At 39.9% G+C, this 24,834-nt stretch overlaps 1 protein-coding gene across 2 annotated transcripts in view; it reads right to left on the reverse strand.

Annotated features, from left to right (window-relative positions):
• pde4ba (phosphodiesterase 4B, cAMP-specific a) overlaps positions 1–24,834 on the reverse strand; it is a 444,992-nt gene that overhangs the window by 390,138 nt on the left and 30,020 nt on the right. For both annotated transcript variants that reach the window (XM_062028304.1, XM_062028303.1), the window contains exon 2: positions 10,792–10,865. In XM_062028304.1, coding sequence (XP_061884288.1) covers positions 10,792–10,833 — 42 coding nt within the window. In that variant the 5' untranslated portion in view covers positions 10,834–10,865. The remainder of the gene's footprint in view (positions 1–10,791; positions 10,866–24,834) is intronic.

The raw sequence follows: 24,834 nt of genomic DNA on the forward strand, positions 1-24,834 counted from the left end.
CACGATATATATCTCGATATTTTGCATTAGCCTTGAATGAACACTTGATGCATATAATCACAGCAGTATGATGATTCTATGTGTCTACATTAAAACATTCTTGTCCATACCTCATTAATATATGCTTATTTTAAACTTTCATGCAGAGAGGGAAACCACAACCAAGTCAATTTACCAAAACTGTATTTATTAAACACTTATTAAGCAGTGGCACAAACATTCATGTAATTTCCAAAACAGAAAGTGCAAGATTGTCAGCGACATTTTAAAACAAGCTATTAGTGCACTTTTGTGCATGATGTCACTAAGATGACATATCAAAACAACACTAAATTAAAGTGCACTTTTTGTACAGAACGCCACTACAATAGTTAAAAACAAATAAAGTGCACTTTTGTGCATGATGTCACACAAGATATTTCAATAACTGTCAAATAAAAATAAGCTGCATAATAGGAAATCAAATTGTTAATGTCCTTCGCTATGTGGTAGGTTCCTACGGACGTTATCTCCTTCTGTTGTTGACTATTTTTTTCATACGGTGTTGATCTGGAAATAGTTGCTTGGGCATTTTGTGGGTGTGGCACCAAACGGAGATGTTGAAATGCAGAGTTTCAAGCACTCTTCATTCTCTAGCAGGTGACTTTTCAAATGATGCTACATTAGCAGTGGTGCTACTTTTTGTAGCAACGCTTTTGCCGCATACTTGTTCGACATCTTCCCGCTTGAAGCCAAACCACAGGCAGACGATGGACCCCGTGCTGTTTTTCTTGGGAATTAATTATTCCTTCATTTATTACCAGATTCGCACCTTCTCTCTCTCGTATTACCACCCGCACCGCCATACTTGCCAACCTTGAGACCTCCAATATCGGGAAGTGGGGGCGGGGGGCGTGGTTATTTACAGCTAGAATTCACCAACTCGAGTATTTCATATGTATTTCATATATATATATATATATATATATATATATATATATATATATATATTTATATATATATATATATATGAAATACTTGACTTTCAGTGAATTCTAGCTATATATATATATATATATATATATATATATATATATATATATATATATATATATATATATATATATATATATATATATATATATATATATATATATATATATATATATATTTATTTATTTTATTTACATAGAAAAAAAAAAAATACTTGAATTTCAGTGTTCCAGTGGCTATCCATTACATGGCAGTATTGTCCTGTTTAACTTCTCCGTTCATGATGAGTATATAATTTCGGCCGCCATGTCTGTAATTTCCTCGTTCTTCTGCTTCGTCTCCTTGTTGTGTGCGCAGTTGTGCACTCTATAAAAGCCCTAGATGTTATGACATCTTTGGGCAGGCAAGCTGTTTTATATTGTGGGAAAGCGGACATGAGAACAGGCTGTCCCCACTTAGTCTCAGGTCCGCATTGAGCTGGAGGGGGCGTGGCCTCCAGCTCCGGCTGAATACCGGGAGTTTGTTAAGAGAAAATCTCTGCCGGGAGGTTGTCGGGAGAGGCACTGAATATCGGGATTCTCCCGCTAAAAACGGGAGGGTTGGCAAGTATGCGCACCGCACCGTTAGCATCACAGCTAACGTTACCATGTCGCTACCTCTCTGCTCTACGGGAGCGTATGACGTTGCACATGTGACGTATGTAAGAAGGTGCGCTTGTTTTAAGTCTCTGTGAGAAGCAGACAAGAAAGAGTGGGAAATGCATGCAGTGTGATGCCCGCAGCTAAAAGCAACTGCGTGAGAACATATACTCGAATATCACGATATAGTAATTTTCTGTATCGCACAGAGACAAACCCGCGATATATCGAGTATATTGATATATCACCCAGCCCTACTTTGAAATGATCTTTTTCCTCATAATTGTTTTTTTTACCTGGTAGTGAGTAGCGTTTTGCACAGATCTCAGTCTGTGCATCCTGTGTGTGTAAGCTAGCAGTCCAACCTCCTCCCCCAGAGACAAAGATTGACGATGACTGACAAGAGGATTCACTCTGTTCATTTAATTCTGCTATTGAATAAATACGCTCAGGTGCTAAGAGCCATGCACGGCATAAACCCTCTTGTACCCTGTTTTGAATGTCGGACTTGTCAATTTATCGACGACGGCAAAGTTAGAGCTTATTTTCATTTATCGCTTGATTATCATTGATCATTTATTAACGGTCTATGTTGAGTCGTCAATGAAAATAATACTATTTTGAAAATAGTGTTTTACCACAGTGCAACAGTATCCCAATACCAGCATAATGAAAAGAGCTCAGAACGACAAGCATCTGAAAACAATGGCTGATGACACGCTGGAGGGAATAAGGTCACAGTTGACCATGAAGGGGAAGCGCTACTGTTGCTGTGGATGCAGCTCCACAGCCCCTGACTTGTCATGAAACAAAGTGGTGAGGAAAGAATGCCCCGCTCATTAGGACAGATCAATAATCTAAACCTGGGAAGCCTGAGATGGATGCCATGCGATGGAATCAAAGTGTGCACTAATGGATGAGTGATTTCTTTGGCCAGCCAAGTTTCCATCCATAGTTTTTGATGTGTTCTAATTAAAGAATGAACAGCTGTTCCATTTGACCTAAGCTCCCTGTAAACACAAGCTCAACAGCCACAGAAGAAGGGAAGTGATGTGGGGTAGCAGAGTGGAGAATCTCAAGACGCTTAATGGGAAAGGGAGAAAAAGCAGCAAACGTAAAGTACGACACCATGGTAGAAATGCTCATTTTGTTGCATCAGTAATGAGATGCTTGTTGCAATTTAAATCACCCTACAGAAAAGGTGATTTCTAAAAATTGTAGAGGTGGTAGTTTTCCTTAATTATGTGTTGGTTATTTTTGTAGCAAATACCCAGAAAAAAATGATATACCATGCATGCATTTACTGCCTTTGCCATGTTGTGTTTGGTCTGATGACACATGGAAGAGTTTGAGCTGAGGACAGGAGAAGAAATTAGCTTGCATCCAATCAGTACAGCAGCACAACAAAAACAAAACATGTCGCAGGACTGAATCGTTCCCATTTGTAATCAATCAAGTGTCGTTAGTTGCATACAAACTTATTTTGCGTAAGCACACCAAACAAATCCCTAGAAAACGTCAACTGCACTGTTGCACAATGGGGCTTGAAAGTGTTACGTAGTAAACGCAATGCATTGTGAGTCTTGCTGGCCTCTAGCTTATTTACATGGCTAAATGCAGGACTCTGCGCTAATGCTTTTTTTCTTTTCTTTAATAAGTTCCAAAGATGATGTGAACATGCGGCATTAACTGCCACAATCCTTGTCATGATCGCTTCAGGAAAAAAAAAACGATTTGGCGAGATTTTTGTCATTGAAAGCAAAGCCAAAGAACTCGGGATCTAAAAAATAGCCTGCATAGCAGCCGTGAGACGATCAAAAATCACTTTTAACAGCATCACATGGTACATATTGGTGTGTTCACTGCATTTTCAGACTGGTAAGTTTGAATCACACGTAGCATTTAGTAGGCTGTTAACGGGAGTCATGCTTGCTGTGGGCTACAAACAATGTACAGTATTTTTGGAAAAAAAAGAATGTTGCGGTGTCTGTTTACTTCTAGTCCTGGGTAAGCCCAAACAGGAATGAGTATAATTTTTGGCAAGGTAGCACAGTAATCAAAGCATTTAAAAGTAATCAAAGCATTTAAAAGTAATAATGGGCTTATTTTTCCAGGGAAACCTGCTTATGAATGAGACTGGGCAGTCAGTGGGCACCCTCACTCTATCTCGGACACATAAGAGATGTAAGCCATAGATTACGCGCAATTAGAATGGAGGACAATAGGCTTTAAAAGACTTTGCATTCTGTAATCAAAACTGACTCCGTTAACAAAATGTAGACAAGTTTGGCTTCGACAAAGGATAATTTTCACCAATTGTACCGTATTTTTCGGACTAAAAGTCGCAGTTTTTTTTCATAGTTTGGCCGGGGGTGCGATTTATACTCAGGAGCGACTTATGTGTGAAATTATTAACACATTACCGTAAAATATCAAATAATATTATTTAGCTCATTCATGTAAGAGACTAGACGTATAAGATTTAATCGGATTTAGCGATTAGGAGTGACAGATTGTTTGGTAAATGTATAGCATGTTCTATATGTTATAGTTATTTGAATGACTCTTACCATAATATGTTACGTTAACATACCAGGCACGTTCTCAGTTGGTTATTTATGCGTCATATAACGTACACTTATTCAGCCTGTTGTTCACTATTCTTTATTTATTTTAAATTGCCTTTCAAATGTCTATTCTTGGTGTTGGGTTTTATCAAATACATTTCCCCAAAAAATGCGACTTATACTTAAGGTGCGACGTATATATGTTTTTTTCCTTCTTTATTATGCATTTTCGGCCGGTGCGACTTATACTCTGGAGCGACTTATAGTCCGAAAAATACGGTACTTATTTTTTCAAGGTAGTGAGCCTTTGAAATAGTGTACAGTTTGTCTCGGTACAGTCCATTGATTTTTCTATTTTAATCCAGTTTGTTGCTCTCTCTGATATTACCGCGGGTACAGTACAGCCATGTAAACAAAAGCTTTGGCAAACAAAAATGGCTACCGCCCACAATGCATTGCGAAATCTCATGCCCCTTCGAGCCTTATAGGCCAGTGGTCCCCAACCACCGGTCCGAGGACCGGTACCAGTCCGTAACGTATTTTCTACCGGGCCACAGAGAAACATACAATAATTTATAAACAACTGCATTTTCCCCGACTCGCCTGTCCCACTGGACACACTAATAAGCTTGTTTACAGATGCACAATAAAACGCCTCATAAGAAGTTGCCATTTGTTATAACTTTGTGACATGATACAATGCACATTAAAGAACATATAAAATTAAAATGTGACAGATTCAGTGTTTCCCACACATTCATTTATTTGTGGCGGCCCGCCACGAAAGAATTACGTCCGCCACAAATAAAAAATAAAAAAAATAAAAATAATTTATTTATTTATTTATTTTTTATTTTTTGGTCCTGTCCAGCTTCTCAGGCAAATCATATAGTTGATGTACATGCCCATATAGGCTGTTCAGATTTACTTTACAAAAGAGAAGTGTAGGATACTTCTCTTGTTGCCTTATTTGTATTTGACCACTACTGTTTTCTGTTTTTTTGTTACTGACTGTGGCAGGACACCTCTGCCTCTGTTTCACTTTATGTTGCTGGTAAATAATATGGTTGTAGTAGTAGGCTAAAGTTAAATTATTTAGTATGCACTAATTAAAGGGGCAGAGCTTTAAGAGACATTTTAGCTTTTATATTTTATAAGATATATTTTTTGTAAGAACCACAATTAATAAATATAGTTCAGTGAATAACTTATTGTTCAAATTTGTATATAAATATGTACATAAAGTGTTGTAATTATATTGTAAAATGGATGGATGGATGGATGGATGGATGGATGGACGTTTAAAACAAAACTGTTATTATTAATTAGTAAGTATACATTTTTGAGCCTTTTTAGAGAAAAACATATCATTGTAGTAAATTATGCAAATTATTCGATGATGTCATGGTGACCACGCCCATAGCCACGCCCCCGCCGCCACAGGCATCTTGGCAGTTTATGGGAAACACTGAGATTGTAGCCAAAGGCTGATTTCCATCTGCAGTCCCCAGCAGGTTGATGGTATTTACTACCATCAACCTGCTGGGGATCTCATTGCAAAGGAACAAGCCCGGGGCTCCTACTAATTCAGCGTTATAGTGAGTTGTATTTTTCATGCACTTATTTTTGCTGTATTCATCTGGCACAAGTGGAAAGCCGGTCCCTGAAAATAATGCCTACGGTACATGAAAACCGGTCCGTGGTGCAAAAAAGGTTGGGGACCACTGCTATAGGCCGCATCATTTACTCACACACTGTAAAGCAGTGATAACTAAATTATTTGTTGTTTTGGGGGCCTCATTTAGAGATAGCTAAAGACCGCAGGGCCAGACTTCACTCCTTTCACTAGTATTCTTGTTTTTTATATTCCGTAGAGCCAGCATCCTCTACAGTAGACATTTGATCTTGGTGTATTCAATTTCCCTTGTGGATCATTAAAGTTTGTCTAAGTCTAAGTCTAAGAGGAGTGCCCAGCTGTTTCTAAGGACCTCCTGCAAAAAAGCTAGTCAAAGATCATCTCTATGACAGCGCTCTAGTGTTTTTTTAAGAAAATGCTGCAAAAAAATGTGAGTTTAAAGTTTTTTTTAACTTAGCTTGCAGGCCACCAGTTTAAAAGCTCAAATGATGAAAAGGAGAGGACCTAAAATGCAACCTTGATGAACACTAATAGTATAACTAAAGAAGTTGAACGAATGACTACTGACTGCATCTGAAATAAACAATCTACAGCAACACCTCAGTCACCACTGTTACATACATCACAAAAAGAATGTGTAACTGTCAAAAAGGAGGTGCTTTGAGGAACACCTCAATTATTTAAATCATAAGTTTGGACCCCAAGGTTCAGGGTTTGCTAAGAATGTTAAAATGTCAATGCAAGGATCTGCCAATGTGGTCCAAGTTCCTCCGTACAACAGGAGCACTCTAGTGTTTTTAGGAATCTGCTGCAAAAAGGTTTAATTCACAAGTTTTGAACTGAACTCGGGGGGCCAGCATGGTGTCATTCCCAGGCCAGATTTGGCTCCCCAAATAGCCCTGTATATATTTTTAATCACTCAAAACTAATCCAAACTATGCATCACAAGCTAACTATATATTATAAATTGTACTGTAAGTGCTGGTCATGAACATAAACTCAATCATTTGTCCCACTTGAGAGAAAAAGAGCTCAAGCAGTCAGTTTTTAAATTCTATGATTTAATAATGAGCAAACAACCTCCTTCCTAGTGGACATTATACGGCCCAGAGCTAGATGACTTTGCCCCGTGTATACGTTTACCACTTCAGGGAAGACACCTTTTTTCAAAAAATGCAGGCTTGAGTACACATCCTAAAATAAAGTTGGAAGCTGTGCCAACTATCTGTCAGTCAGACACAGACGGGGCAGTGTTTTCCGGAAAGTCAACAACAGTGAGCTACAAATAAACTTGTGGAACATTTAGCTTGTTAGCTTCGTTTGGCATGAGCAAACAATGGCAATTAAAGAGAGTCGGGGAGTGTTATTGGACCTTGAATTAATTGATCCTAAATATTTGTCTTTTTCTTCAGTGAATAGGCTAACCAAGCATGATGTTGCTTTAAAATAAAGTTAAAGTGAAAGTAGCACTGATAGTCACACACACACTAGGTGTGGTGAAATTAGCCTCTGCCTTTGACCCATCCCCTTGTTCCCTCCCCGGGAGGTGAGGGGAGCAGTGAGCAGCAATGGTGGCTGCGCTCAGGAGTCATTCTGGTGATTTAACCCCCAATTCCAACCCTTGATGCAGGGAGGTAATGGGTAATGAGTTTTATAGTCTTTGGTATGACTCGGTCGGGGTTTGAACTCACAACCTACCGATCTCAGGGCGGACACTCTAACCACAAGGCCACTGAGCAGGTTATGGCACTGCAATTTTAGCACTGTTGCTTACACAGCTACCTTAATGTTACATGGTTGTAACTGATATACTGCATCTAAATCAACCTCAACAAGTGCAGAGATACAATATATGTTAAAAGTGGATAAAGTGCGGTGTAGCGCTTCGAGCCACACACAAAGGAATAATATGCGGCCTTCACGTTACACAGCCAGGAAAACATTTATTTTCATACAGAATGAAAAGCACAAAATGTTCAAACTTACATCAGGAGATGATCCCGAGTAATGCACACCCACATTCTCTGCTGTGGACTATTTGAGCAATGTTATCAAACACCCACAACCACTGCTACTGTAAGTGCAGCTGGAAGTATGAGTACACCGAGTGTACCGGTGTTACTCAGTTCAAAAGGAACTTACATTAAAGGGGTCATTATTATCTTTTCCTCCATTTTAAACACTTCCTTGTGGTCTAAAACTTAATTATTTCTCTGTCAGGCCTGTTATACTCTTGTCGTTTTTATCAAACATTTATTGCGAGTCTTATGGTAAATGGTAAATGGGTTATACTTTTATAGTGCTTTTCTACCTTCAAGGTACTCAAAGCGCTTTGATACTATTTCCACATTCACACACTGATGGCTGGAGCTTGCTCAAGGACACAACGGACGTGACTAGGTTGGTAGAAGCTGGGGATCGAATCAGGCACCCTCAGGTTATTGGAACGGCCACTCTCCCAACCGCGCCACGCCGTCTCTATGTGTTTTTCTTTTATTTGTTGGTTTCACTGTCTTTCAGTTAAAGATCGAAACAGCCTGACTAGTATTGTTAAGTCTTGCTCTAAGAATACCGGAGTAAAACTAAGAGTAAACTTCTTCTGCAACCAGCAAATCCTCCACAAAGCAAAGAGCATTTTAGCCTACCCGAGCCGCTTTCTGACCGCCTCTTCAGAATGAGCCCTTTTGTGGGCGATGTTATTTACAGGCTAAAGCCCTCCTCCAGGCCAAGCCCCCTTCGACTGTGTCTTCTTCAGCCATGTTGTAGCTTTTAGTGCTTCCATATGGAGTCCATTAACAGATATAAATTGGAACTATACGCTACCTTTAATTAGAAATGGCAACAGCAGAGGATTTTAGCATGTGAATTTACGAGGACTTAAGTGGATCCCAAATCCAATCCAATCCACTTTATTTATATAGCACATTTAAACAACAAGAATGTTTCCAATGTGCTGCACAGCCATGTTAAAAACAATATTAAAAACAATATTAAAAACAATATTATGCTCCACCAATGACTGAATAAAAACAAAAAATAAATAAATATAAAACCAATATAAAAACAATATAAAAATGAATATGATTAAAAACGATTTTAAAGGGTAAAACCAATTAAAACAGTAAATAGAAATCAAAATTTATTAAAAAAAAAACAGAGGACAACAGAGGACCGAAGACCACACAACTCACGTAGTGTTAAAAGCCAAAGAATACAAGTGGGTCTTAAGACGAGACTTAAAACACTCCACTGTGGGAGCAGTTTGAACATGGAGGGGCAGAGTGTTCCAGAGCTTAGGGCCAACCACAGAGAAGGCCCTGTCTCCCCTGGTTTTAAGTCTCGTCTTGGGCACCACGAGCAGGAGCTGGCTCTCGGACCTCAGAGCGCGTGCAGGAGTGTAAATTTGGATGAGGTCCGAGATATACTGAGGTGCCAGTCCATGTAAAGCTTTAAAAACAAACAGCAACGTTTTAAAATCAATTCTAAAATGAACAGGGAGCCAGTGCAAACTCTCAAGAATTGGGGTTATATGCTCGCGTTTGCTGGCCCCTGTTAAAAGTCGTGCTGCCGCGTTCTGGACTAACTGCAACCGGGAGAGAGCTTTTTGGCTAATGCCAGCATAAAGTGCATTGCAGTAGTCCAGGCGACTTGAAATAAAAGCATGCACGACTTGTTCAAAAAGGTTAAAAGATAAAAACGGTTTTACCTTTACAAAAAGACGAAGATGATAAAAACACGATTTTAAAACGCCATTGACTTGTTTGTCAAGTTTAAAATCACTGTTTATAGTAACACCAAGGCTGGTGACTTTGGGACGCACATAATTTTGCAATGGTCCCAAGTCAGTGGGGGCCGGACCAAAAACTGAAATTTCCGTTTTTCCCTCGTTCATTATTAAAAAATTCTGGTCTAACCAAGCCTTGACGTCGCATAGACAGTTGAGAAGGGATGTCAAGGGGCCGTGGCCTTTTGAAATTGGCATATACATTTGGCAGTCATCTGCATGAAAGTGATAGAACACTCCATGTTTCTTAAAAATCTCTCCAAGAGGGAGAATGTATAAGGAAAACAGGATGGGGCCTAAAATAGATCCCTGGGGGACACCACAGTAAAGCGGAGCAGAAGAAGAGGTGGCGTCCCCCAGCCTGACAGAGAAGGACCTCTCTGACAGGTAGGATCTGAACCACTCTAATGCAGTCCCCCTGACACCCACACAGTCTCTCAGGCGGTCCAAAAGAATTGTGTGGTCGACTGTATCAAAGGCAGCTGTAAGATCTAAAAGCACTAAAATGGCAGCGCTGCCAGAATCAGACATTAAAAACAAGTCATTAAAAACTATGCACAAAAACAGGTAATATCAGATACAAAAAGTTGTGTATGCATCATCGGTTCCCTTTCAAATGAAACACATACATTATTTGGGTCATATGGTTGTTCATTTACACAAAGTTTTACATAAAATCTTATAAAGGGGAACCTGTTGGAACATCTCTTATCAATTGGTATGAAGGACTCTGTGGTTGCCCATTATTGCTCCCTAGTTTCTGCTTCTAAAAGTGATGTACTGTATGTATCTAGCCACTGTCTGTCAGACTGCAGCAGGCCATAGTCATCAGTACCTGGGTCTCATTATTTTGTTCTTTCACCTTATCAATGCTTTTTTTGGTCCTTCAGAACATGCACTAAAGTGATCATTGTGCTTCCTTTTTGCCCAATTATTGAGCTCCCCAGTCCTTTATTCTCATCTGTGACAGTTTCTAACCATCATTGTATCGTTTACACGTCCTTATTTCATCTTTTGTAATGGATGGGGTTAAGGTTTTAACAACTCTCTGTGAGCCTTAGAGGGTTCAACCTTTTCGCACAGCCACCGCAATTATTTTCAGAACAAAACATCCCTTTGTGCCATGCCACTTACCTTGAGCTGTATTATTAATTAAGTTTCATATACATGAATCTACAGACGATGATGACTTACATTGTTAGGAGACACTGTGAGGACACTCCGGCTCTTCCTCATCTTTCTTCGAGAATGTCCCCTCACATACACCCCTGCAAACAAAATATATACAAGCAAGTTAAGGTTGGTACAAAAAACTTAAAATAATAGATAATTATATGTGTGTCTTCTCCTCCCAGTATTGTGGCCGTTTTGATGATCAGCACATACAGTCGTGGTCAAAAGTTTACATACACTTGTAAAGAACTTTATGTCATGGCTGTCTTTGAGTTTCCAATAATTTCTACAACTCTTATTTTTTTGTGATAAAGTGATTGGAGCACATAGTTGTTGGTCACAAAAAACATTCATGAAGTTTGGTTCTTTTATGAATTTATTATGGGTCTACTGAAAATGTGACCAAATCTGCTGGGTCAAAAGTATACATACAGCAATGTTAATATTTGGTTTCATGTCCCTTGGCAAGTTTCACTGCAATAAGGTGCTTTTGGTAGCCATCCACAAGCTTCTGGTAGAATTTTTGACCACTCCTCTTGACGAAATTGGTGCAGTTCAGCTAAATTTGTTGTTTATCTGACATGAACTTGTTTCTTCAGCATTGTCAACACGTTTAAGTCAGGACTTTGGGAAAGCCATTCTAAAACCTTAATTCTAGCCTGATTTAGCCATTCATTTACCACTTTTGATGTGTGTTTGGGGTCATTGTCCTGTTGGAACACCCAACTGCGCCCAAGACCCAACCTCCGGGCTGATGATTTTAGGTTGTCCAGAAGAATTTGGAGGTAATCCTCCTTTTTCATTGTCCCATTTACTCTCTGTAAAGCACCAGTTCCATTGGCAGCAAAACAGGCCCAGAGCATAATACTACCACCACCATGCATGACGGTAGGCGTGGTGTTTGTGGGATTAAAGGCCTCACATTTTCTCCTCCAAACATATTGCTGGGTATTGTGGCCAAACAGCTCAATTTTTGTTTCATCTGACATCACATGGACAAAGATAAAACCTTCTGGAGGAAAGGAAATTTAGCTGAACTGCACCAATTTTGTCTTCAATAACACCATAAAATGATGCTCGCTTAGTTGAGTCATTTTTAATAAAGAAAGTCACTAAAAGGATTGGAGAGGTCTCTAGAAACATAAAAAAAATCTCAACAAGTTACATTGTACAATAAGCAGCAACAATTGAAAAATAGAGCAAAACCATATACAGTACATACTGTAGGTAAAAATGTATGTTAATACTAATTTAGAATAACACAGATGTGTTTTGAATTGTATGTATAACATTTGTTTAGCCTTTTTAAAGAAAATATACGCATCATCACAGATTATGCAAATTATATGTCATATGCACCACATCCCCATCACGCCCCGAGCCACACCCCCGCTGCCACAGGTATGTTGGCAATCTGGGAGAAACCCTGCACATCCATTGTGTATCTTGTGACACCCTGTCCTTCAAGCTACCCTTTTTTCACATAAATATAACGAATATCAGCACAATACATCAAATGCTTACTAATGGAACTTTGACGGTTCAAACACCTGCCGCCACATATTCTGAGCGCACCACTGGACACGCCCACAGGCGTTCCTCTCCTGCTGCAGCCGGGGGGTCAATCTGCAATTAACACACCTGACGCTGATGAGAGCTCCCCTGCCTTCTTAAAGGCCTACTGAAACCCACTACTACCGACCACGCAGTCTGATAGCTTATATATCAATGATGAAATCTTAACATTGCAACACAAGCCAATACGGCCGGATTAACTTATAAAGTGCAATTTTAAATTTCCCGGCAAACTTCCGGCTGAAAAAGTTTCGATATGATGACGTTTGCGCGTGACGTCAACAATTGAAGCGGAAGTATTCGGACACCATTGAATCCAATACAAAAAGCTCAGTTTTCATCTCAAAATTCCACAGTATTCTGGACATCTGCGTTAGTGAATATTTTGCAATTTGTTTAATGAACAATGGAGACTGCAAAGAAGAAAGTTGTAGGTGGGATCGGTGTATTAGCGGCTGGCTGTAGCAACACAACCAGGAGGACTTACTTGGATAGCAGACGCGCTAGCCGACGCTAGCCGCCGACCGCACGGATGATCGGGTGAAGTCCTTCGTCCTTCCGTCGATCGCTGGAACGCAGGTGAGCACGGGTGTTGATGAGCAGATGAGGGCTGGCTGGCCTGGGTGGAGCGCTAATGTTTTTATCATAGCTCTGTGAGGTCCCGTTGCTAAGTTAGCTTCAATGGCGTCGTTAGCAACAGCATTGTTAATCTTCGCCAAGCTGGAAAGCATTAACCGTGTATTTACATGTCCAGGGCTTAATAGTATTGTTGATTTTCTGTGTATCCTTCCAGTCAGGGGTTTAATTCTTTTGTTTATATCTGCATTTGAGCCCGATGCTATCACGTTAGCTCAGTAGCTAAAGTGTTTCGCCGATGTATTGTCGTGGAGATAAAAGTCACTGTGAATGTCCATTTCGCGTTCTCGACTCTCATTTTCAAGAGGATATAGTATCCGAGGTGGTTTAAAATACAAATCCGTGATCCACAATAGAAAAAGGAGAGAGTGTGGAATCCAATGAGCCCTTTTACCTAAGTTACGGTCAGAGCGAAAAAAGATATGTTCTGCACTGCACGCTAGTCCTTCACTTTCACGTTCCTCATCCACGAATCTTTCATCCTCGCTCAAATTAATGGGGTAATAGTCGCTTTCTCGGTCCTAATCTCTCTCGCTGCTGGTGTAAACAATAGGAAAATGTGAGCAGCCTTTCCTCCGGTGTCGTCACGCTACTTCCGGTAGGGGCAAGGCTTTTTTTTATCAGAGACCAAAAGTTGCGAAATTTATCGTCGTTGTTCTATACTAAATCCTTTCAGCAAAAATATGGCAATATCGCGAAATGATGAAGTATGACACATAGAATGGATCTGCTATCCCCGTTTAAATAAAAAAAATTCATTTCAGTAGGCCTTTAAGCCAGCGTTTCCTGTGTTCCAGTGCCAGAACGTAGCTACTTGTACCTGTACAATAAGCCTTACACGTCTCTAGCTGTCCTCGCCTATGTGCTTCCTTGCGCTCTGTGTTTCCCCTCCTCTGTGCTCATCGTGTCTTGTACTGTGTCGTCATCCTGCAGCTCCGCGTCATTCCCTGGTTTCCAGCAGTGTGTCTCGTCTCCCCGGATTCCCTCTGGACTTCCTGCTGCCTCCCCGGATCTCGACCTCACGCCTGCCCCCGGACAATGACGCCTCGCTCCAGCCCTGACCATCTGGCTATCCCCAGACCTTGCCCATTCTGGACTTCCTCATCTATCTCAATATATAATCGCTTCACATAGTCACACCACATAAATTTGGATTACTTACGCACATCATTCTTGTATATTAATAAACACGCTGCAAGCTAAGCGACGTCCCTGTCGGAGTGCCGTCTCCTTCTCCGCTGTACCGTTACAGGAGCATTCTATTCTAGAAATATGCATTTTATACAGAATATTAAAATGTATTCATAATAATAGTAGTACATGATCTTATCTCAAACGGGTGTGTAAAATAGACTGCTACTGAACCCGTCATACTTTAACATCATTCTGAAAGTATATCGCCATTCAGAAAAAAACTAATTCTTCAAAAGGTCAGTTACAATAATAATAACAATAATAATGGCGCTTTTCTAGACACTTTACAGAGAGGTGAGAACCCATCATTCATTATCTGATGGCGTTAAGCTACATTTTATAGCCACAGTTGCCCTGGGTAACAGAAGCGTGGCTGTCAAATAGCGCCTGAAGCCCCTCCGACCACCGCCACACATTCATTCACATTCATACACCAGTGTGAGCGGCACTGGGAACAAGAATGAAGTGTCTTGCCCAAGGATACAACAGGAGTGACTTGGATGGTAGAAGCAGGGATTTAACCTGGAACCTGGAGTCCAAAATACGACAGTTTTGGTCATGTTTTTAAGAGGCTGACTTGGCAATTTACACACTTAAGTGTGCATTTAGACACTTCAAAGCCGTATGCACCTACCCTCTGAACATACTGTATCCTTTGTCAAGGCCATTGCGGATTCATAAACCATACGGTCACATACCTTCCCCCTCACTTTATAGATGTGTAATTTGAACAGGGAGACCTCTGAGAAAAGAGTCACGGCAAAAGATGTCAGGCAACCTGTCCTATTTCATCTCCAGTGTGCGGTGCATGCCAAGGTCCCACGGATCAGTGGAGAAGTTGTGAATCAGCTTAATGGAGCAAAGATAAGCTCAGCCTACGCAGCTTGTTGACTGACGGCCCCAGTGGGACACCTGACAGAGGACTCACACGACTTGTGTAATTATGTGCAAGTGTCGAAAATAATGAGGAAACACAAACATCACAGTACAACTCCAAGGCAATCACGCTTTCAGGATATCATCCTGTCCCATAAATGAAAACAATAATACATTAGTTGTTGTGCTGTGTGGACTTGCATGGTCTACTTGTGCATGCGTAATTTCCTGCATAAACTGGTTTCATTCCACGGTTCAAGAAAACGTATGTTAACATGCAATTGGAGACTCTAAATCTAAATGTTATATTGTTCCGCCAAATATCACCCAAATAATGAAACCATACAGTTTTACAGAAAACTACTCAGAGATACACTATATTGCCAAAAGTACCTGCCTTTACTCACATATGAACTTGAAGTGCCATCCCATGGAATTGTCCAAAACGTTTTGGTATCCTGGAGCATTCAAAGTTCCTTTCACTGGAACTAAGGGGCCAAGCCCAAATCCTGAAAAACAACCTCACGCCATAATTCCTCACAATGCAGTCCGAAATGTAGCGTTCTCCTGGCAACCTCCAAACCCAGACTCGTCCATCAGATTGCCAGATGGAAAAGCGTGATTCATCAGTCCAGAGAAGTCGTCTCCACTGCTCTAGAGTCCAGTGGCGACGTACTTTACACCACTGCATCCGACGCTTTGCCTTGGACTTGGAGATGTATGGCTTAGATGCAGCTGCTCGGCCATGGAAACCAATTCAATGAAGCTCTCTGCGTACTGCACGTGGGCTAATTGGAAGGTCACATGAAGTTTGGAGCTCTGTAGCAACTGACTGTGTAGAAAGTCTTTGCACTATGTGCTTCAGCATCCGCTGACCCCTCTCTGTCAGTTTACGTGGCCTACCACTTAGTGGCTGACTTGCTGTTGTTCCCAAACTCTTCACTTTTCTTATAATAAAGTTGAGTTTGGAATATTTAGGAGCGAGGAAATTTCACGACTGGATTTGTTGCACAGGTGGCATCCTATGACAGTTCCACGCTGGAAATCACTGAGAGTGGCCCATTCTTTCACAAATGTTTTTTAGAAACAGTCTCCATGCCTAAGTGCTTGATTTTATACACCGGGCCAAGTGATTAGGACACCTGATTCTCATCATTTGGATGGGTGGCCAAATACTTTTGGCAATACAGTGATAGTATATGGTGATACAATATGTCCACTATACATGTTTTACTGGCGAACTGTCCATGGTGTACCCCCCCCCTCTCGTTCAAAGTCACCTGGGGTAGGCTTCAGCTTGCTTGTGACACTGCACAGGATAAGTGGGAGAAAATGACTACGAGAAGGAATAGGGTTGCAATGATTAATCGATCGATATGATTAAAAAATAGCTTTGATTCATATTCTGTTTTCTTAGATTAATTTAATGAGCATGACTATCAAAATTTTAAAAAATCTTTTAACTCAAAACTTAATACGCGGACATAGTTTCCGCACAGTCGCTGCAATAGAACACACATGAGAGCGGTGGTGTGTGGGTGTAGCGGCGAACGTGAGTTTTTATTTTTGTTTCATTTTTATCAATGCACACATGTTAAAAGTGTAAATTCAATAATGATAATGTGCATTTATTATTTAAAAATAATAAAGGTTACGGCAAACACACAAATTGTTATTTCAATTATTTTCCCTTTTATCAGATTGCTCAATGAATGGAACAAAATAATTGATAGATTACTCGATTACTAAAATAATAGATATCTGCAGCCCTAAGAACCATCCTAGAGGTCGATGTAAAAGCATCGACATAACTACTTTGTAGGAATATAATTGTAATATTGGGTCCGTGACTCATGATATTAAAACAATGGAGAGATGGGATACATTTTGTAGAAAAAATCAAATTTTGCTGCACTTCCAGCAAAATATATACATTTGAGAAAGTGTATACTATACAAATTAGATGCCCAATAAATCTGCTGCACTCATGTTCCCATTGAGCTTAGATAGCAGGGACGCTTAATATCACATTTTGTACAACTTGGGACCTTGGCATGAACTAATCCATAAATGAAAATGTCACAAGCCCTACAGATAAGACTGTAATGCATATGCTTAATCTTCGCTGCTCCCCTGTTCTTGGTCAGGCCCAAGGAGTACATCGTAAGAGCTCAATTCTACCGCAATACTGACAATATTCAAAATCTACACTCAAAACCACATTTAAGCTCTTTTTACTGACACAGAGCCATGTTTGGTAACTACAGTGGGTGATCACAATAACACTACATGCCTGTGACTCTGTAGAATTGTGTGATTTTTCCCAGCAAAGTGTATCATGCAAAAATTCATGGCACACACACATGCTTGATGTTGAGTGATACATGTAAGATGGGCCATCCTTCATCAGCCTACAGCCTCTCCAAGCCTCTTACGTGATAATATAGGAGAACTTCAGAGAGTGAAAAAGGTCAAAACAGTGTAAATATATTCATTGTATTTTCTTCAATTGCATGTTCCTAGTTTTACTGAGTCACATTTGCCAAGCAACCACATCTTCAAGTCTACAGAAAATCATATTGGTAACATGAGTTCCGGTTGTGAGCTCACTACTCGGTTCTTGTTGAGACCATGCCAAATAATCTTGATTAAATAGCCCAACAGCTCCTTTGTATCGCTTCTTTAAGCGCACAAGAGATGATCAGCATAAGGGCTGCATCCCAATTAAACCTGAATTTGAAAGACGAATCCTTAGTCTGACATAAGGACGTAAGAAAGAGTACTTTTAGAAGCATAGTATGTATCAGTATCAGTTAACAAAATGCAAAGTGAATGAAGTTTTGAAAAATTCTAATCACCATTCTTTTCCTGACTTAAAAATGTAATTGAACTGAACAGTTTTAATAAAGCCGTATTGTATTCTACAATATTTTATTTTTCTTCGATAATTTTGAAGAAACTTGGTAGGCAGCTTGTTTTAAACATCTTGAAGAACTAATCAGACACTTCGGAAATTTGCAATGTATGTGCGGCCTTGCAATTTTTTCCAATTCCCACAATTTCCCTGCAAATGTTTGACTTATCGCTGTCCTTTTAGCCAGTTGTATTTGTCCCTTAGTATTTTACCTGTCCAACCCATCACATTTGACCCAGCATCCATTTTTGTTTCCTGTGTAGACGAACTAGGAACAGCAACATGTAACAATATTTCAAATCATTATCTCGATAACCGCACAACTCTCGTATTTACTCGTAGCTCAGACCCCCTTTTGGTTGCCGTCTATAGTGCTAAGCCTTGTGGGTAATGCAGTATATATACATTTGGAAACACATCCAGGTTCTCACTTCCTTGTTTACACTAACCACGTGTACATGGGCAAGATTTATTTGATCTGATCATAATTTGGATTAGAATGTGTACAAGGACCGTGAAAAACATTATCCGATTATGACGAGCGTTTTCATCCATCACACCTTATATCGGAATACTTTATTTTACATGAGTCTTTATCTTTAGCACAATGAACAGTTTAGTAGATGCTGTTGCAAAGTTGTGGCTAAGTTGGGGCTGGAAGTTTTTCAAATCAGTGTCCTTGTCTTGCCAGATGGTAGCTCTGCGAGCATCAGCATCCCTAGCTCCCACATCGTTTGCTTGAGTGTTATGTGTCATGCCATCACAACAGGTGGGTGCTCAGATTAGTCATCCAGCCACTACTTTATCGCTGCTTTCCAAACGTTATAAATGGACAAACTTTTATCCAACTGACCATTCTTTAAAAAGAAAAATTTGAACCTTTACCACACATTAGATTTAATAATATTTAAGATTTTATATATATATATATATATATATATATATATATATATATATATATATATATATATATATATATATATATATATATATATATAAATATAATAGCAGAGCTCCAATCAACCGATTAATGACTTTCCAACCGCACATGGACCGATCTATCCTGGATATAGATCTATCCAGAGGCTCGCCAAACCATTTATTAATATCTTTAAAGTTAAAATCAGTTTTTTGGTTTGTACCAATTAATTTTTACACCCCTACTATCTGCATAAACCACCCGTCTCGATCGGAATGAAATTTCTATCCAAATGTGTGTGATGGGGTCAAAACATTCCGAATGGCGTGTTTACATTAAGCATTTTTATTCCGGTTAGGCTTTTAATCCGAATGTGTCCGTGTACACTACATGCCACTGTAACATTACACACAGTTTGGACAGTAACACTGTGTTTGAATATTTAATTAAGTGATTATTTGGCGTAACACTGGATGGAGAAAGAAGTACCTCCTACTGAGTCTTGATTGGGTAGCGTGTGGCGTTTTCAGCCACATGGCTACTTTCAATATAATTTGCGTATTTATAAAGGGGCGTGGTGTAGGCGTGTCAAACCACGTAGACATCTGGGATCAATTCCAAGTAGATTGCAATGTAACAAACAAATGTGCTTGGAGTTGTGCGTGCGAACGCGTTAATACATTAGAATTTTTACTTGCCTGGCGGTTTTCTGGATTTGATTGTACGTCAATTTTTAGTAGGAAATCCATGTAACTCTCTTTGCATGAGGACCCAGGTGATCAATCAAATCTTTAGGGCAGGGGTCGCCAACCCGTCGATTGCGATCGACAAGTCTATCTTTGGCACCCTACCACCGCGAAAATATTGGAAAAAAATCATGTATTAATATGACATTAGTGACACTCCCACCGGAGAGTGGCCCGCATTTTAAACCCTGAACACGCTTCGTCTCTCTCTCTTCAGCCTCTCATCCCACTGCTCTCGACACCGCTGTCACACCCAACAAGCTTGGTCGGATACTTCACCCGCTCGTCTCACAAACGCGCATGGCGTGACGTGAACAAAAATCATCGAGCTGCAACAATGCATTAAAGGCCTACTGAAAGCCACTACTACCGACCACGCAGTCTGATAGTTTATATATCAATGATGAAATCTTAACATTGCAACACATGCCAATACGGCCGGGTTAACTTATAAAGTGCAATTTTAAATTTCCCGCTAAACTTCCGGTTCGAAACGCCTCTGAGGGTTGACGTATGTGCGTGACGTCAATCATTGAAACGGAAGTATTCGGAAACCATTGAAGTCAATACGAAATAGCTCTGTTTTCATCTCATTATTCCACAGTATTCTGGACATCTGTGTTGGTGAATCTGTTGCAATTTGTTCATTGCATTATGGAGAAAGAAGCTGAGCAAGCAAAGAAGAAAGTTGTCGGTGCGAAGTGTCTATTTTGCGAGGGAAGTCAGCAACAACACGTACACAGCCGGCGCTTCTTTGTTTACATTCCCGAAAGATGCAGTCAAGATGGAAGAACTCGGACAACAGAGACTCTTACCAGGAGGACTTTGATTTGGATACACAGTTGCAATAACGTGAGTACACAGCTGCGCTTCCAAACATTTGATCGCTTGCTATAACTAGCTCGAGCTAGTAGCTAGGAGCTAGGAGCTAGCATTAGGATTCATTTGTGGCATATTAAATATAAGCCTGGTTGTGTTGTGGCTAATAGAGTATATATATGTCTTGTGTTTATTTACTGTTGTAGTCATTCCCAGCTGAATATCAGGTCCCATCCGCGCGCTTCCAAACATTTGATTGCTTGCCCGTACGTGCGTGTCATGTACGTAACTTTGATTAAATATATAAGCTTTATGAACCTTGGGTTAGGTGAACGGTTGTTTGGGCTGAGTGAGTGTGTGTGTTATGCAGGTGTTTGAATTGTATTTGCGGGTTATATATACGGGATCCCGTCCATATTACCCGCTCGAGCTATAACTAGCTCGAGCTAGTAGCTAGGAGCTAGGAGCTAGGAGCTAGCATAACAAACACCTAGGTGTTTTTATGCGGGATTAATTTGTGGCATATTAAATATAAGCCTGGTTGTGTTGTGGCTAATAGAGTATATATATGTCTTGTGTTTATTTACTGTTGTAGTCATTTCCAGCTGAATATCAGGTCACCCCCGGCTCTCACAGCATCTTCCACTCCCCACTAGTCCTTCACTTGCACTTTCCTCATTTAAAAATATTTCATCCTCGCTCAAATTAATGGGGAAATCGTCGCTTTCTCGGTCCGAATCTCTCTCACTTCATGCGGCCATCATTGTAAACAATAGGGAACTTTGCGTATATGTTCAATTGACTACGTCACGCTACTTCCGGTAGGGGCAAGCCTTTTTTTATCAGATACCAAAAGTTGCGATCTTTATCGTCGTTGTTCTATACTAAATCCTTTCAGCAAAAATATGGCAATATCGCGAAATGATCAAGTATGACACATAGAATAGATCTGCTATCCCCGTTTAAATAAAAAAAAATTATTTCAGTAGGCCTTTAAGGTTGACTGTTGCAATGCATCAAACTTTTTCTAGCATCCTCCTGTATGCGAGGACTTAAATTTTGGGGACGCATCATTAGAAAGGCTGGGCAGCAATCAACCGGCTTCCTCTCCCTAGTAATGTGGTGCTCTGTTGGAAGTTCTACGACGTTTTCCACAAACTGCAAGGTTCCGTAAAGGCGTTGGACGCGCCCCCGTAGGGCTGAGGCCAGTCCGTCGGTCACGGAGCCCAACGTTGCATACATACATACATACATATGACCTATATAGAACCTTGAGTAACACCACTAGTATAACTAAAGAAGTTCAACAAATGACTGCATCTGAAGTAAACAAGCTACAACAACACCTTGCGGAGGACCTGAAGTGGTGCTCCGAGGAACGCTTCAGTTATGTAAATGTCAATGTAAAGATCTGTCAATGTGTTTACAGTGGTCCAAGTTTCTCTATACAAAAGAAGCACTCTCGTGTTTTTAGGGAATCTGCTGCAAAAATGTTTGTCTCCCAGGTTTTGAACTGAATGGTGTCATTACCGGCCTTATTTGGCCCCCAATGCCGCCAATGCGATAAGGGCTTTGCTGTGTCTTTTGCTGAAACCAGGTGGAATAGGAGTGAAAAAATACCCTTTCTATCAAAAAGTCCTTGTGTTTTTCAGCCAGTCCTGATAAAATTGCTGCTATTGTAACGCCCATAAAAATCTTGTCAGGGCCCACCCTTGTTTAGCACCTTGCTATTTTAGTGGTCACAAACAATTAAGTTTGAAGTTTTCTTAGATAGATTTGGGACATTATATAACTTTACTGTAATCTCATAATACAATTTTGTATCAAATGTAATGTGACGATTATCCCTATCGCAGCCCCAGCAGTCACCCACAGACCATCATGAATGTCATGTTCAGAGATAATGGTACAAAATAAGATCTCAAGTGAGAACCGTGCGAACAAAAGGCCACTTCATAGAATAGGCCTCTTAGAAAATGATGAGAGATATTTTCATAGATTCTACATGCAATCCAGATAATGGGTGAGTCTGCTGAACCCTTGGAAATGTGTTTTGGGAAAGTTGGTTGGCGTAGAAAAGGGTCAGTTTTGACAGAGATATATACAAACAATAATATTGTATTTTCAGATAAATGGTTGTTTTTTCACCATTTAATGATGTATTTTCATTCTATGAATGTATCAATTGCCATCAAACTGTTCTGTTCAATTCAAAGCACTTTTTGAGATCAGAATTGGAATAATTATGCGAGATTGTTAGCTGTAGTTAGTGATACTGTAGCTAGCTCATTGTTGTTGTTTCACTTCATTTATTATTGTTTAGCTATTTCTCCAAACCTAAACATTTCTTCTTCATTCCAATATTCAATTTTAATATTTTTAACAGGCATGTGGAATGTTATCTTATCAGTATATAACAATATCAAAATATGTTACGATAAACACGTAATCCATACCAATACATTTTTCAATGTTTTTATGTCTTCTTCATCTGAAAAAAACCCAAAAGTTGCAAAGCAAGGTTGGTAGCGTAACCAAAGGCTCTCTGGTAACAACACAGGAAGTGATAACTGACCCGTTAACAGCCAAAAAGGTTACATTATCAACTATCATTTTGAATCCAACATTTTGCTGTCTCACGGTTAATTATTTGCATGAACTAAGAAGAGAAATTCAAAAAAGAGTAACGCAAAGAGTGAATAAATTGTTCATAAAACACGAACAGTCACCTCTATAGTATGTTTTTTTGTGTTTTAAATGGACAGAAGTCAGACCAAGGTGATCTGTAAATGATGCGAGACACTCATTCCCACCAAGACCTGTAATACCACACCACCTTAGAGCAGTGTTTTTCAACCTTTTCCGAGCCAAGGCACATTTTTTTCATTGAAAAAATTCTGAGGCACACCAGCAGCAGAAAACATTAAAAAATGAAACTCTGTAGCCGATATTGACAGCAAAAAGTCGTTCTCGCAATTGTTGGATATGATTTTAAACCATAACCAAGCATGCATCACTATAGCTCTTGTCTCAAAGTAGATGTACCGTCACAAACTGTCACATCACGCCGTGACTTTTTTTGAGTTTTTTGGTGTTTTCTTGTGTGTAGTGTTATAGTTCTTGTCTTGCGCTCCTATTTTGGTGGCTTTTCCGCTTTTGTTGGTATTTTCCTGTAGCAGTTTCATGTCTTCCTTGAACGCTATTCCCCGCACCTGCTTTGTTTTCGCAATCAAGGCTATTTAAGTTGTGCGGACGCTATCCTTCTTTGTGGGGACGTTGTTGATTGTCATGTCATGTACGGATGTACTTTGTGGACGCCGTCTGCTCCACACGCTGTAAGTCTTTGCTGTCGTCCAGCATTCTGTTTTTGTTTACTTTGCAGCCAGTTCAGTTTTAGTTTAGTTTTGCATAGCCTTCCCTAAGCTTCAATGCCTTTTCTTCGCAGCACTAGCCTTTTGTTTATTTTTAGTTTAAGTGTTAGATACCTTTTTACCTACACGCTGCCTTCCGCATATTGTGATCACGACAAACCATGTTCCTGACATCTACAAAGCAATTAGCTACCTCCTGCCACCTACTGATATGGAAGAGTATTACACGGTTACTCTGCCGAGCTCTAGACAGCACAGACACTCAAGAACGGCATATTTGCGGATTATAATTACTGGTTTGCAAAAAACATTGTTAACCCAATTAGGTGCAAATACATAATCTCCCACGGCACACCAGACTGTATCTCACGGTCCAGTGGTTGAAAAACACTGCCTTAGAGCACAGTCGTAACTTCCTAGCACTAAACTTACAGGAAATATATTTTTTCCCAGGTTTCGCTATAAGTTTATATTTTCTAATTTTGTACTATTTTTTAACACTTTATTAAGCATTTCTTACCCATTCCTTATTTGTGCAACTTCATTTTAAGAGGTTATTGTTAAGTGTCCAATGTGATTATATAATTTTGTTTGCGTTGATTGTTTGAGTGTTTTCCATTGTTGTGTGGACATTTCATAGTCCTAGCAACAGTTAGACTTTGGTTTTCAGATGCCTATTTTCAAATGATTTTGTTTCCAACGTATTTTTTTTTTATTGGTTGTCATACATTGCTATGGTTGGTATTAATAACCTATTCTGTTTCCCTGCGGAACTAGTGCCCATACAAAGAATCCGACACGTGGGTGACTCAGTGTCTGTGCTTTTATCACTTATTACTTTAAAAATACAAAGTTAAGTTAAAGTTAAAGTACCATTGATTGTCACACACACACTAGGTGTGGCGAAATGATTCTCTGCATTTGACCCATCACCCTTGATCACCCCCTGGGAGGTGAGGGGAGCAATGGGCAGCAGCGGCGGCTGAGCCCGGGAATCATTTTTGGTGATTCAAC

Source organism: Entelurus aequoreus, linkage group LG19 (genome assembly GCF_033978785.1).
Source record: "Entelurus aequoreus isolate RoL-2023_Sb linkage group LG19, RoL_Eaeq_v1.1, whole genome shotgun sequence".
NCBI lineage: Eukaryota > Metazoa > Chordata > Actinopteri > Syngnathiformes > Syngnathidae > Entelurus > Entelurus aequoreus.